Consider the following 15,360-nt stretch of genomic DNA (forward strand, 5'->3'; position numbering starts at 1 on the left):
TGCAATAAATGGAAGAAATTAATTTTTATTGTTATTACTATTAAGACAGTTGTGTTCTTCTTAATACAGAAAAAATTGAAAATTAGTTTGAGTTACATGCCTACTTAACCAATCATTCCAGCTAGGAAGCTAGTCCTATTTCCCTTCGTTCCGAGGGATTATATATAACAAGTGAGAAAATTATGTCCACCTTTGACATGTATTTATTACCTGATGTTAAGGCTATAACAGGTAGTTCAATGTAGCATTTCTTGCTGCAGCTACCAGACTACAACTAGAGAAACTCTTTCCCTCCCATATGGATGACTTTCCTGTGGGTCTAACATGCCAGTGCTTTTATTGATCCAAATGACTATTTTCATGTGATTTCTAAAACTGCTTTCCAGAAGCAATCTGGCCTGTAGACATCTCTAGCTACATTTCATAAATGCCTTTGTACTTGTCAATAAACCTGCAAGGACATTTGAATGTCTAATTTAGATGATAGATGGTGTTCTTTCTATTATTTGTTCAAGTTTAAGAACTAATTCTTCTTAGTAATAAGTTTCTTTCATCTAAAACAGACTGAATGGATTGGAAGTTGCCCACACATTTTTTCTTGGAAAACTGTATTTTTCTATTTGTCGCTCCACCCACTGTACATTCACATTTGTGAGGTGCTAAATAAGTCACATATTTGAAAATGTCATGCCTGTCTAATTTTATGCCTTGCAACATTTTTTTTTGTATTTTAAGGAAAGTAAACAATATGCCACTTTTCAAAAATTTTGCCAAGTCTTATGTTGTTGTTACATAGCACATACAACCTTCCATTACAGCAATTTACCTATATAATTTTATAATAAAACCCACGCTTTTCGCTTCTACGGCATATAGGAAGGCCAATGCAAATGGAAGCACTTGGTTTTTCATAAATATAATCAATGCCGGGGGAAAATTCTGAATTATATCTTTCCTTTGTCACGGAATCAACAAAACTATGGGAAACAGAGTTGGAATACAGGTGTTTCAGAATCACAAAAGTGACAGTACAAGTCTCACTGAGAAATGCACGTGAACACTTACTTTAAATCAAGCTTATTATCAAAATACTTTGAACATTTAGAAAGATGAGCTTATTTTAGACAATCACTTTGACATGTCCCTAAACATGAACTTTTGACTCCTCTGTGGTAAGTTACATCAGATAAACTTGGCTTCATGCTAATCCTATTAGGTAGTACCTCTTTTCTTGTGAATATGAACTTCCTGTCTGTGTGTTGCCGGTTCCTCTGTTACTTTTCAGAATTTGTTTTTATTTATATATTTTTCAGAGACAGAGAATCTGTAGCCCAGGCTGGAGTAAAGTGGCATGATCACAGCTCACTCTAACCTCAAACTCCTGGGCTCAAGCGCTCCTCCCTTCTCAGTCTCCTCAGTAGCTGGGACTACAGGCACGTGCCATCAGCCTGGATAATTTTTTAAACCATTTTTTTTTTTTTGTAAAGACAAGGTCTCACTGTGTTTCCCAAGCTGGTTTTAGACCCCTGGGCTTATGCAATCCCTCTGCCTCTGCCTCCCAAGTGCTGGGATTACAGGCATAAGCCACTGCACTTGGTCCCCCTGTTACTTTTAAAAGTGACTCCTTCAAATTAAAATTTGAGATAGTGTTTGAAATCCACCTAATTATTTCTTTCATTTGTTTAAGAACTATCCGAACACACTCATCTCCATTCCCAACGTGTCCCTTTCCCAGGAAATGAGAACATTTCCACACAGGCAGGGAAGCCAAATAACCTAGGAGTCATCCTTAATTTTACCCCCATTGCTGAGAATTGGGACACAGCAAGTTTTGTCGGTTCTACTTTCAAATAGATCTCAATCCTTCACTTCTCTCCGTCCCCACCACCCACCCCTGTTCTATGCCACCAGCATCTTCTTCAATGGGATATTGCAGAAGCCTCCAGAAAGATCCTCCTCCTTCCACAATTCACCCCATCCTCTGTCCACCACTTTCTACCAGAAGAAAATGTGATCTTTTAAACACACACAGCAGATCACATCAAGGCTCTGCCTAAAACATTCTTCCCCTCGAGCCTGAACAGGCTAAGCTTATTCTAATTGCACCCACTGTACCCTCTGCCTGGGTATGTACCCTCACATATTCACCCGTAGGTCTCAAACATCTCAGGTGGCTCTGCTCCACTCACTCATTATTATGGTCTTTTCTTCATAGCATTTATCACTATTTGATTTTTTAAATGAATATACTATTTTTTAGAGCAGTTTTCGGTTTACAGAAAAACTGAGCAGAAAATGCCATGTTCTCACATACCCGTATTCCCTACCTCTTCATTTTCCCCTGTTATTAACATCTTGCATTGGTGTGATTCATTTGTTGCAACCGATGAACCAATATTGATGTATTATTATTAACTAAAGTCCATAGCGTAGGTAGTGTAGATTAGGGCTCACTCTTCATACATTGTACAGGTTTTGACAAATTCATAATGTCATGTATTCATCATTACAGAATATAGAATAGTTTCATTTCCCTAAAATCTGCTGTCCTCCACCTAGTCGTTCCCTTTCTCTGAAATCTCTGTCAACCACTGATATTTTCACTATCTCTATAGGCTTGACTTTTCCTGAATGTCATATAGTTGGAATCACATAGCACGTTCACCATTTGATTTTTAAAAAATTAACTTAATTATTTTCTGTGTCTCCCTCTAGAGTAAAGACTTGAAGAAAACAGGGATCTTATCTGTCTTGTTTTCTCCTTTGCCCACAGCACCAGCAAAAAATAGGCCCACAGAGAATATTCTGCAGGAATCTGTTGATTGAATGAATAGATGAATCCACCTGCTAACCCAATAGAGAGCCATCACCTATACTTCTGAAATGCTCCTTTCTTGATTTGTTCTAATAACGTTGGAGCCGACTTCCCTAAGTTTCTGACTTTTACATTGATGTTTTGCAAATTTTGGGAAAGGAAGAGTCATCCTCTGGCTCCAAGTAGTTGAGGGTGTGACTACTATAGGTCCTTTTGCCACGAGACCAACATAGGCATTTATCTACTTACATCGGATACATGAGCACGCCCTGAGTTAGAAATGCAGACTCTGAAGCACATTCTCTATGTTAATAGCAAGCTCTGCTCTGTTTCTGCTGCCCGTTAGTACTCAAAGGCTGGACATGAATCTGCTTTCCCACTTCCCTCCTTTTATCCTTGCCTTTGCTCTTCTGAATCACATCCATTGATCCCCTGAATATTTTCCACTTTTATCACTTTCGATTCCTTTCTATTCTCTTCCTCCTCTTACCCTTTCTCATCTGCAAAGCAGAAAAACACCCTAATTGTGACTGACAAGAGAGGGAACAGCACTTGAGATTTCCCATATGAAGGAAAGAAGAACCACGTATTTTAAAGTGCAATTAACCATAGCAAGGAACTACATCTTTCAAAACAGAGATGCCCAGAAGACTATGCCATAATTTCCCAAAACCTCAAACTTTCTCTCTTTAAAATCCTTTCTTCTTAATCTCTACCATGTGAATATAAAAATCAGGGTTTTTTTTTTTTTTTTACTCAATTCTAAATTATTCTTTTGTTTATTGAGTCACAATTCTTAGAATTTTTTTTTTTTTCTTAATGCTTGACCCATAGGAGCTACCTCTGAATTCATTATGATGGAAGATTTAGGGTACTTTTGTTACTTCACATATTTTAAACTCTAGAAAACATGCCCATCTTCACTCTGTTTAAGACCGTGCTTGTTTTATATCCTCTAAGTTTAGCCCATGCAGCCTCTGTCTTTCCAGACTGAGCCTCAATCTAACAGTAACCTCTTCCCAGTAGGGGGAGCAGAAATAAACAAAAACCAATAAAACACTTAGCAACATTGTTGATTGTGGAGAGAAATAAGTAACAATGACTTTTGGGGGGCACTTAAAAACTAAGGAAGAAGTCTTTATTTAAATGTGCAAAATTAAAAAGAACATAGCTCACAGGGAAAAAGGACATTAAAACCTATTTGTAAACTCTAAATATTATACTAGATCTTGAAATTTCCAAGAGTAGAAAAATCTTATTCTACCCTAAAGATACCGTTAATTCATTCAGTGCCAAATAGTACTGCTTAATTTAGTGGGTTGTTTATTTTGGGTTCTATTTTTAAAATTAGAAATATGCTTTTAAAGGCTACACCTTATTACTTACAGAGCTATTCCAGCATATACATTTATACTTTTGTACTATTTATCCACCTTAAAAATGAATTAGTAGTCTAACTAACTTAGCCTTTGAGGGTATAATCATCTCCTTTTCATAGTATGCTTCCAAGGCCTTTTAAAAATAAGGAAATCAACCATTCCTTAGGGAGTAATCTTGTCTCAAAGACATATTTCTTTTTAATTTTTTTCCTGAGTTCCATAAAGATGATATAAAAGGAGAAATAAAGTAAACCCAAAGTGTGCCCGTGAGACTTTACTGACTTTGGGAGGGCTTCAGTGACCTCAGTAAATCACTTTGTAAAGCTTCGTTCTCAGAGTTGATCAGGTTACTAAAAACTGCATTGCAATTACAGCCTTATTATTCAGGTCAGCATCCTTAATTCCATAAGCTCTCCTTTAGCAACCGCTCTAATGTCAGATATGAAATATTCCTAATCTAACAGGATCATAGTCTTGCTTCTGCTCCGAAGCATTTTAACATTCATCTGAATGGCAATGTACCCACTAATATTAAGCAGTGGGCTCAGCAAAGAATAAAATATACAAAGAAGCAAACTTACCATCAAACACGTTACTATAATAACAAAGATGCTGAGAAAAATGACAACAGCATAAAATCCTTCTTTGCTCCAGATTTTGTCCGCTTCATGCTGCCCTTGTAAAACATTTTTCTTTAAAAGCAAAACAGAAAGTCCGACGTTAAATGAGAGCTTGAGAAAACTGGCGTTCTTATCAGACACTAAACGTATTTTTAGCCTTATTCCATTCAGTGTAGTGCAACACACCTACACCCCCCGCTGCCAGAGCTGCTTCTCAAACTGATCTAAGACAACAGACTGCCATCCTTATATATCAAGAGATTATTTAGTCTCCTATACAGGAGCAAGTGTGCCTGACATGGCATCCGCAGGTCCCAGGCTTTCTAAATATCCCTCAGCGTCTCTCTTGGAAACTACCTGGTTCATAGGTAAGAGAGGTCTGTTCCTTTCTGTGTGGAGGAAATTGTTTCTTAAGATTTCCTTACTCTGTTTTAAGTCCCCTCCCACAACATCAGCACCCTGGATTACGTGCTGTACTACCGTTCTTTACTTTTAAACAAAAGTGAAAGAAGTGCAAACAAAAGCTTGTGGTGCATTAATAAATACAGCAACAATGCCAGGATTATTTCCTTCTTTTCTTTCTTCTAATCACACCTTTTGTTTTTAAATGGACTCTATGCTGTCAAAAGCTGACTAAAATATCATCTCAACAATATATATTGTTAGAATATCACATATTTTTCTAAAGTAATAGGGAACATTAAAAAGTTCTGAATTATTGGCAATAAAAGGTAAAACACATAGGTTTATTTTTATTTGTATCATTTTTGTTCCACTTTGGGGGTGGAAGGGCAGAGAAGCATGAATAAAGTGTGCATGACTCTATTACTTTTATTTCATTTTTTTTTAAAGAAGCACATTGACTAAAATCCAATCTTAGAATAAAATTAAGTTATATAATTTAGTGACAGTATAGATTTACAGTTAATGAAGCTAACTTGAAACCAAATAGTCCATGATGAGGGAAACCATAGAAAGGCTAGATCAAGTCCAATGCTTTAACTCATCTAAAAGTTCATTTTGTTGAAGGTTGCCTTTTTATTCCCTTTAGTGAGAGTACATATCTGTCCTTGGATATTGTTTCCAGTGATTAAGAAGGCCTTGAGTAAAACATGCCTTGTAGGTGTCTGAACTTTGAAATCATTGCTAATTTATTTTTAAGGCTTTAAAAAAATAAAATATATCCAACATTTATAAATCAGACAAAAAAATTTACCTTGAAAAATATTTTATGAGAACTTTCATTCTGGAGTGCAAGTGTGTTTTGGTGGGAAGATAAGCAAGGCTGAACAGAGAAGATTTTTGAGTTCAATTGTGATTACAAAAAATATTTGGAGAAAGCCTTTATTAATTGCTAAAGAAATCAGGATTCTATTTCCCTTACTTATAAAACATCGATGTGCTCACTAATTATAGTATAAATAGTATCTGGCCTACTTTCTAACACATAAATAGATGCATAGATACAAGAAATGATTTAGACATGTATTTTAAAGATATATAAATGATAAATCGATGGAGAATCTGAAAACACTTGATTGATAAAATGATTAGAAACCAAGCATCCCGCTGCAAAAAAACTTGGGATTCAAGTGACAAATCTTCTTTCACCTCTTTCACGTTAGCTGTATCTTTTTTTTTTTTTCTTTTTTTATTGTAATGTCTCTATAAGCATAGCTGGAAACTAATAGAAAACTCTTGCAGAAATCAGGTATAAATATGGAAATGAATTTTTTACGGGCAATAAAATAGCATCCATTGTTTGCTATAAAAGCAAACTAGTTAAGCCTTCAAGTAGGCAGCATAAATTTGTCAAATGTAAGTATAAGGAGTTGAGCTTAAGCCCATGTAAAATTTGGATAAAAAGGGGTGGTTAGGTGGGTGGAAAGAGATTTTGTGTTCCTAACCTGATTTGGTTCATTTTTTTTTCTTGCTGTAGTTCTACAACTCCTAGAATATCAACATGTTCCTGTCTGCTTAAGACAAAGCTGTTTTGTTTTCTTTTATAACTGAAGCAGTAATGATGAAAGAATTAACTCCCACCCTCCCATCCCCCACTCCCAGTTAGCAAGATACATGTTTTAAACTCCTAGAACTTAGTCACTGCACTTTCTTGGTAAATAGATCTCTTTCTGAGTCATGCTACTCCTGCTGAACACTACTATATTTGTACAGAGATCTAAAAAACTTGATAAGGGCAGGGTAATAAATAGAAAAGTTTGTAGTTAAGAGCTCACAAATCAAGACTATAATTTACAAGAATCTTCAATCTAACCTTTGCATAGGGTTAACCTCATGATTTTCATATTTTGTCAGGGGGCCGAGGGTTGAATAATTCAGAGACTCTGTTGCTGGGTCAAGCCAATGCCACTATATCATCTTTGTGTTTTATTATTTCATAGCTACATTGCTTTGCCCTTTAACTTAGTTGCAGTGAAAGAAGCTGATAGGTTTTATTATTTAAAAATTTGGGCAGTTTTCTGTATAGTTAACAATGACTTCTCTATATCCTGTTTAATAATTTGATGCACTATAGCTCATTCTTCTTTTTTTGTCCTTTCTTTCTCTCTTTTTAAATATTTTAATCAATTCTGATCTCAGATGTGGAAGGAGATCCCAAATGCTAGGAAAGATGATTCAGAGATACAGAGGATCTAGGAGATACACTTCTTTAAGAGAGACCGGAAGAGCACAGAATAAGAATGAAGTGCAAGCGTTACAAAGTAGCTGGTTAATTTGATTGACTTGGCAGATACATGAGATGTATCCTATAACAATATGGCTTTGTTGGCTAATGCCAAGCTTCCACTGTACTGTGTACAATGTGAGCAATTGTTCTGAATGGTCCAATACAGGTTAATATTGATTGTGTGGCTCCTCAGCACTGTATGGCTAGGTCTATACTAATTAAGACTGGAGTACCTGCTAGTGTTCCTAGTTTGAAGGAATAATCATTAAACTCATACATTATTGTTTATATTTATATGTAATGGTTTTTTTTTTCTTTGTAAATATTTCATGAAGGTATCAGTCGGCACATTGGACTTTTATTTAAAGAAAGTCACTTTCTCCTTTGAAATATAAGATTTGGAAACTGGAGTAATTTGCAATTGAACAACAACAAAATTCCTGAATCATTTTTAAAAATGTCAACACAGAGCTTACTGTTTTAATAGGTATTTAATTCATTTTGTAAAAACATTTAATTTCATTTTCCTGGGATTTTACTTATTAGGCAAGAGGAGGTCTAGTTTTATCTGTATGAGTGCCTATAATGTTCTAGATATCATATATAAATATATAAAAGAAATAATGTCTTTTCCTTTAAGAAACAGATTACAAATGAAAACAGATGACTAAACAAAAACAGTTTTCTAGTTGGTATTTTTTTTTTGTTTCTCAAGAGTCATTTTCAATTTAAAAAATGAAGCATATGAAAAAGCAACAAAAGCCATATCCTTCCATGAAAGTAATTAATGTAAGTTTAGAAATAGATGCTTTGAGACATCCTTCATGATGTTCTGTAATTCATGCAAAGGATGAAAAGCCAAAATACCAATGATCCTTTTTTTCTGTTAATGTATATGTTGCCATAATATGTTATAATTTTAAGATTAAAATGTGAAAAAATGGGTTGAGGCATAAGTTGTTATAAAACATTAACCACAGAAAACATGAATAAAGATGTAAGAAAACTCACAGAATAGCATTCACCAGTTTTAAGCAACTATCAATCAATATTTTTCCAGGGCTCCTTTAGGTTGTATCTATGCCAAGCGCCTCCCTGCTGGGGTGCCTGCTTTACTACAGACAGCTTTTCCCTGTTGCTGCATTTAGAGATTCTGGCCAAAGGTCAAAGGGTAATAATGCCTGGCCCCTTCTAGGAGTGCTCAAACAAAAGGTTCAAACAATCTGTCTGTCCTTCGTGATATGCTCCTTATATCTGATTTGAATACTTCCTCATCTTCTGTAATGCATATTTTCTAAATTCTAGATTTCTAGATTCCAACAATTTTATGAGAAACTATGACATTTATCATCAAATACGCTTTCATTATTCAAGTGTAGTCTATTGTGAGCTAGTAACTCTGTGAGAGGCCATTATGCTAAGTACCTCACCTTCACTGGACTGGGGTATATTGGAGGACGCCCAGGTACTTGCTTTAAGTCAGCTCTTTTTGCATGGGGAGCTTCTTTTGGTTTGCAAATCTGAGTGACTCAATAAGTTGCTCTATTCTTAAAGCCTTCAGAATGGCTTTTAAACTCAGAATAAAGCAACAGGGAAGGCCGTTTATATGATTCTCTAAAAGCTTATGAGAGGCAGAATATATTTATCCAATGGTCTTTCTAAAATTTAAAGAATTGTCCTAGGCAAGATGTGTACCAGTCAGTCTGTGAAGGGCCTGGACTGTGGGAATGGGGTTTGGCTTTGTGCACAAGCAGAACTGCTTCAGATTCAGACGTGGGCAGGGCTGGGAGGGGCCCGGTGGTTCACTTCCTGCTGACCCTCTCCTCTGGCCTCTCCAAAGCATAAGGGGGTCTCTTCTCCAAGGCTCCATGGCGCAGTGTAGTAACTTTATTTATAGTACTATATTCTTATCTGTTTGTGTCATATTTGCCCTATTAGTGCATAAATTCATTGAGAACAAGCATCATTTATTTATTTGTTTGTTTTCTTATGTGTTTATTTTTCTGGCTTTAGGTATTAACTAGCGCAGTACTTGGCTATTTGTTGTTGTTGCTGTTTGTTTGTTTTGGGACAGGGTCTTGCTCTGTCACCCAGGCTGGAGTGCAGTGGCCTCATCATAGCTCATTACAACCTTAAACTCCTGGGCTCAGGTGATCCTCCTGCCTCAGCCTCCCAAGTAGCTGGGACCACAGTTACACACCACTATGCCCAGCGAATTTTTAATTTTAATTTTTTTTTTTTGTAAAGTCAGAGTCTTGCTATGTTGCTCAGGTTGGTCTCAAACTCCTGGCCTCAACCAATCTTCTAGCCTTGACCTCCCAAAGTGCTGGGATTACAGGCTTGAGCCACCGCACCCAGCATGACTATTTGTTGATTCAGTTTTGCTGTTTGCCCATTGCATGCCAGGCACTAAATGAAAGCAACGAAGAAACAGATCAAATGACATGTCACAAACACTCAAAAAACCCACAGTGTAGAGATGAGCCTAAAGACTAATACGGGATAAGGAGTTTTTGTTTTAAGCTTGACGGGAACACAGGGTAAGGAGCACCTTTGTCTGTGGAGGCACAAGGCACACAGTAGACTGATCTTAAGAAAGAGGTATGCAGATGAGTCAATATATACGAAAGCATGGAGGAAGGAGAGAGTATGATGTATCACAGATCTATCAAGTTTAGAATTGCCGAAATGTAAACTAGGAAAGTGCTGTTCAACAATTATAAAGCCCAGCATACAAAGGACCATATACCATATTAAGAAATCTGTACTTCATTCCATAGTATTTTGAAAGCCAAAGAAGAATCATGAAATTAGGAGGGCATGACCAAATTTATGTTGAGAAAGATTACTTTGGTGGCAGGAAAGAAACCACATTGGGTGTGTTGGGAAAGAGAACAGAGAGAGGTACAAAACCAAATGCAGGAAGACCAGTTGGGGGTGGTTGTGACAGTCATGGTTCAATGATGACATATATTCTCATTGTTCCAATTCATCCTGCATTCAAATTACATTTGTCTGCTACCTAGTCTGTGTGAGAATTTCTATATACACTTTAAAAATTCAATCCATATTTCAAGTTTATAAGTGCTACACCCATTTTGGATTTGAAGAAACTGAGGCTCAGGGAGGTTGACACCATGCAAAGGCAGACAACCTCACAGAGATTAAATGGTCTGCCCATGGTCCACGCACATTTTACATGTGGCTTTCGGATACAAACTCCATCTGGGCTCAAGTGATCCTGCTGCTTCAGCCTCCCCAGTAGTTAGGATTACAAACATAGGCCACCATGCCCACCCAGAGCTTTTTATACCACACCTGTGATACTTACTAAAATGAGACGCAGTGTGATTTACTGTAAAGGCAAATAGATTAGGGATCAAGATATCTAGATTTTGGCCTGGGAAGGTATTTAAGACCAGCCTGGGCAACATAGCAAGACCCTGCCTCTGAGAGAGAGAGAGAGAGAAAAAGAGAGAGAGAGAGAGACCTAGATCTTAGGTGGTGCTTTATGCCTCTCTTGTTCTGTCACCTTGAGAGAGTCACTTAATTTCTATGGGCCATACTTTCTGTATCTACAAGGTGTTACATATATTCCCTCCAGTCTAATTTCATGATTCTATGAATAATTGAATTACACATATTTAGGATGATGATCCTTCCAGTAAGTTTGTTAGAGCGGGATGGAGTAAAAGAATTGCAAAGGAGACTAAATCCATTCAGGAGTGAGATGGTGGAGGTGGTAGAGGAAATTTTTTAAAAGTGACAAATTTGGAAAATACTATGAAGAAACATCTATAGTTCTTAAGACTTAAGTTCTTAAGAAACTATAGTTTCTTCAGCAAAAGAAAAATCACATTTCAAATTAATTTCAAATTTATGGGAAAAGGTGAATATCTGGTGACCATCTTGACAATGAAGACAATAAGGAGGGGGGCACCTGTAGAGAAAGAAATATTTAAATGTATTTTTGTTTTTTTGACATATCAGTTTCAAGTGATCAATTGACAAACACATCTAAATCTTCTTTCTTCTAGAAAATTTACTGGATAAGTCAAAATAAGGTATAAGGCCACAAAGTTTTGAAGAAGAAAAATGTCAAAAAGTGAAACTTTAATATGAAAATGCATTTCCTTAAGAAGTAAACATATACAATGTAAAGATCAGAGAATTCTGACACTCAGGGAAATTTTTATCATCAAATAACTTACAATAAACAACTTTCATCTCAAAGCCTCTTGGGGTTGAATTACCATAGCATGCTAACTGTTCACATTTTTAAATGAAATGCTTCATGCAGCAACCTACCTCAGCAGAGACTTCTGTAATTCCAAACTGGGATAAACTTTGATGCAAAACATTGATATTAAGTGAACGAAGAACTTCCTCAGAGGGCAGAGCATCAGAAATTCCTGTTTTTCGGTTTATGGGAGACACAAACAGTTCAATACTGTTCTTCTTTCCCTAATAAAAGCAGAATATTTGTATTTGTTATAGACATTTTAAACAATTTTGGATAATATTTTAACCTTTCCTTTAGAAACATTAAAGGAAGTCAGAATTCTAGAATCCTAAAAGGCTTTGTGGAGATTACATTTATTAGTTATTCTCTGGTAGACTTAATATTACCAGTCCAAAGTCTAAAATCTTCAAATAACTTTCTTGCAATTAGTTGTCCCTCGCCTGCAAGATTTGTAATTTTATATTTCATTGCATGCTGATTCATTTATCATTCTATATTGTAATTTTTTTGATGTAGATTGTTCATATGTTCCCTGAGTAATTATGTTTAAAGAAGCATTTTAAAATCAAATGAATTAAATAAAATCTGATGTAATAGTAAAATTACATATTAGACATCACCACTCTCTCTATTACTTTTGTAACTTGTGTTAATGTGAAGGCTTGGCCAGCTGAAGAAGATGGTGCCAGATGAACTTTGAAATCCTTTTCCTGATTATGTTCTTCACCTCAAATATATCACACATTTAAAATTGGTCATTTGGTAGAAATGGATATCTTGTGTAGTGATGTCATGATACTTTTCCTATTAGCATTACCTCATTAGCTGAAATGGAGTCAGAGAATTTCTTACCATAGATGTCTGATATTCTACACACACACACACACACACACAGCAGATACAAATGACATGGCCATTGATAATATTATCTTTACAACTTACACAACACACTAATAGAAGGAAATTATTGTTAGCTTTCTTTCTGACACATGGAGTGCTCTCATGCTAGAAAGTTTTCTTTTAATGTGCGAATTTTAGCTGGGTATAAAATGAAGTATCAGTTTACTACGAGCAAGCCAGTAAAAGTTTTTCATGTTTGTAGAGAACAACAGAAAATAACTAAATACTGATGTGAAACATGTTTATAACAATTTAAATAGTTTGTGACCTAATAACAACTACAGTAGGTACAGAGCACTTGAGTTGGGCGTAACATGTTTCTATTTGCCTTAAATCTCTTATCTCATTTATTGCTCAAAACACCCCTAAGCGACAGGTATTATGACTATCTCTATTTTACAAATTAAATGTAAGTGGCTTGGCCACATTCACACAGATGGAATATGACCACACTGGAAATGAAGTATGGTTTTGTCTGTCTCCAAAACACATGCTGTTAATCATCATGCTTTGTTATCTCAGGTATTGTAACTCTAGGTATTATAATAAGTACTTTTAACCATGCTACTAACATTCTCTGATAAGCATATCCCTTCCTCAGTCTTCCTCAGTCTGGCAAATCCCTCCTTCACCCCTGCAAATAGCTATTATGCTCATTAAACCTAATATATATAAAAGTATATCTAAGATATCTATATCATCTCTATATATATCTTAGCAAAATATATGTGCACAGGTTGATGCATATACATTTTTATATGTGTATATATATAATCTAGATCTAGATCCAAAACTTTTTTTTTTTGAGATGGAGTTTCACTTTTGTTGACCAGGCTGGAGTGCAATGGCATGATCTCTGCTCACTGCAACCTCCACCTCCCGGGTTCAAGTGATTCTCCTGCCTCAGCCTCCTGAGTAGCTGGGATTACAGGTGCCTGCCACCATGCTTGGCAAATTTTTGGCATTTTTAGTAGTAGAGATGGGGTTTCACCATTTTGGCCAGGTGGTCTTGAACTCCTAACCTCCAGTGATCCACCCTCCCGGTCTCCCAAAGTTCTGGGATTACAGGTGTGAGCCACCGGGTAACCTTCACTCATTCAGGGGAATGTTGTATTTCTTCTTCTTGGTACGAGTTAAAACTTTTAAAAGCTTGTTTACTTCTAGAACATTGTTGATTCACAGGATACAAGTTTTTATGAAGAAATGAAACAACTCACTCTCCACACACAGAAAAACTAAAAAGAAACATAAACCCCAAACTAAAACAAAAAGCAAATTCCCTCCATAGTGAATGCAGATTGATGCAGTAGAAAGCCAAGCTCCATGCAGCAGAAGCACAGCAATTTAAGGTCAGGGGAACGTGGAGTCCTTGCTTGGACTCCCATTGCAGTGGACATTAAGAACAATTTAAAACCTGCACAGTGATCCCAAAGTCCCTTTTCACATAAAACTGAGGTGACTAGCTTTTTACAAAGAGACAGTCGTCTGATCTGAATTGCTTTTTTTTGGCCTTTGCTCACGCCCATTTTCCAGTGCAGATGGGAACATGTAGTTGTATGATATCCAGGTTCCCAAACACCGAGGAAATAATGGATGTGGGTGATTGACGGACAGGCCTTGACTGTGCACTATACAACAGATCCTTTGGGTTTACTTTTTTTTTTAACCACTCAGATGCCCATTCAGGTTTTCTCTTGGTTTTCCTGGACTACCAATTCCTGCATTCCATCTGGGCCGCAGTCCTCAGGGTCAGTTCTCCTTTATTCTTTATTTAAAATGCCCGCCTTCTGCACTCAATGTCCATTGTTCTACTGATATACTTTAAAGGGTTTTAACAAATGATGTCTGGAAACTGCCTTACCTGATATAGAAGCTTTCACTCTGATGGAGAATATTTTCAGAGTAGTGCCAGGTTGGTAAGGCAAGTGTTTTAGACCCTTTCATACTTACCACAGGACCTAGCCTTGAACTATGACAGAGTTAACAAACTTCCGTTATAAAGGGCCAGATGATAAATAGTTTAGGCTTCATGAGCCAATCTTTTGTAACTACTGAACTCTATCACTGTAACATAAAAGCCACCATGGGCAATGGGTAGATGAGCGGATATGGCTTGTTTCATACAATTTTATTTGCAAAAACATGATGTGCCAGATTTGGCTCATGAGCCATACAACTATAGCACGAACCCTTTAGTGATTAAAAACACCACACACACACAGCTTGAATTTTGGGAATGCGAAACGTGGGTATCTTACAATGAGGCGATTGATATGCACTTGCTGGGGTAAGAGTCCTAAAGCTGCAGCCACTCCTTGGCGGAAGATCCGAAGCAAGGTTATGTTCAGTTTGTTTACATCCATTTGCAGTGTCTGGAAAATAAGGACAAAAATAAATCCAAATTATAGTATTAATAAGTCTTTGGTTCAGGACATTCAGTTCTTGACTGATGACTGACCACAGTTTCTGTGACTCTGCGAAGTTTACAATAATAATGCTTTATTGCATTTTTTGTTAGAAATAAAATTATAGGAACATTGCATGTGAAATTTTAAATGGTATTAGTTAAAAAGATATATACACCATGGAACATTATGCGGCCATAAAAAGAATGAAATCATGTCCTTTGCAGCAACATGGCTGCTACCAGAGGCCATTATCCCAAGAAGTAATGCAGAAATAGGAAACCAAATACTGCATGTTCTCACTTGTAA

The 15,360-nt window shown here is 36.5% G+C and overlaps 1 protein-coding gene across 3 annotated transcripts in view; it reads right to left on the reverse strand.

Moving 5' to 3' along the window:
* PTPRR (protein tyrosine phosphatase receptor type R) overlaps window positions 1-15,360 on the reverse strand; it is a 277,720-nt gene that overhangs the window by 117,025 nt on the left and 145,335 nt on the right. For 2 of the 3 annotated variants that reach the window (XM_001117474.5, XM_077954728.1), the window contains exons 3-5: window positions 14,905-15,018; window positions 11,812-11,967; window positions 4,776-4,886 (exon numbers count right to left, since the gene is read on the reverse strand). In XM_001117474.5, the coding sequence (XP_001117474.3) occupies window positions 4,776-4,886; window positions 11,812-11,967; window positions 14,905-15,018 (381 nt within the window). Of the gene's footprint in view, window positions 1-4,775; window positions 4,887-5,171; window positions 5,199-11,811; window positions 11,968-14,904; window positions 15,019-15,360 lie in introns of those variants that run through there. The other variant, XM_077954729.1, reaches the window with a different exon arrangement.

The sequence above is a fragment of the Macaca mulatta genome, chromosome 11 (genome assembly GCF_049350105.2).
Source record: "Macaca mulatta isolate MMU2019108-1 chromosome 11, T2T-MMU8v2.0, whole genome shotgun sequence".
Classification (NCBI taxonomy): domain Eukaryota; kingdom Metazoa; phylum Chordata; class Mammalia; order Primates; family Cercopithecidae; genus Macaca; species Macaca mulatta.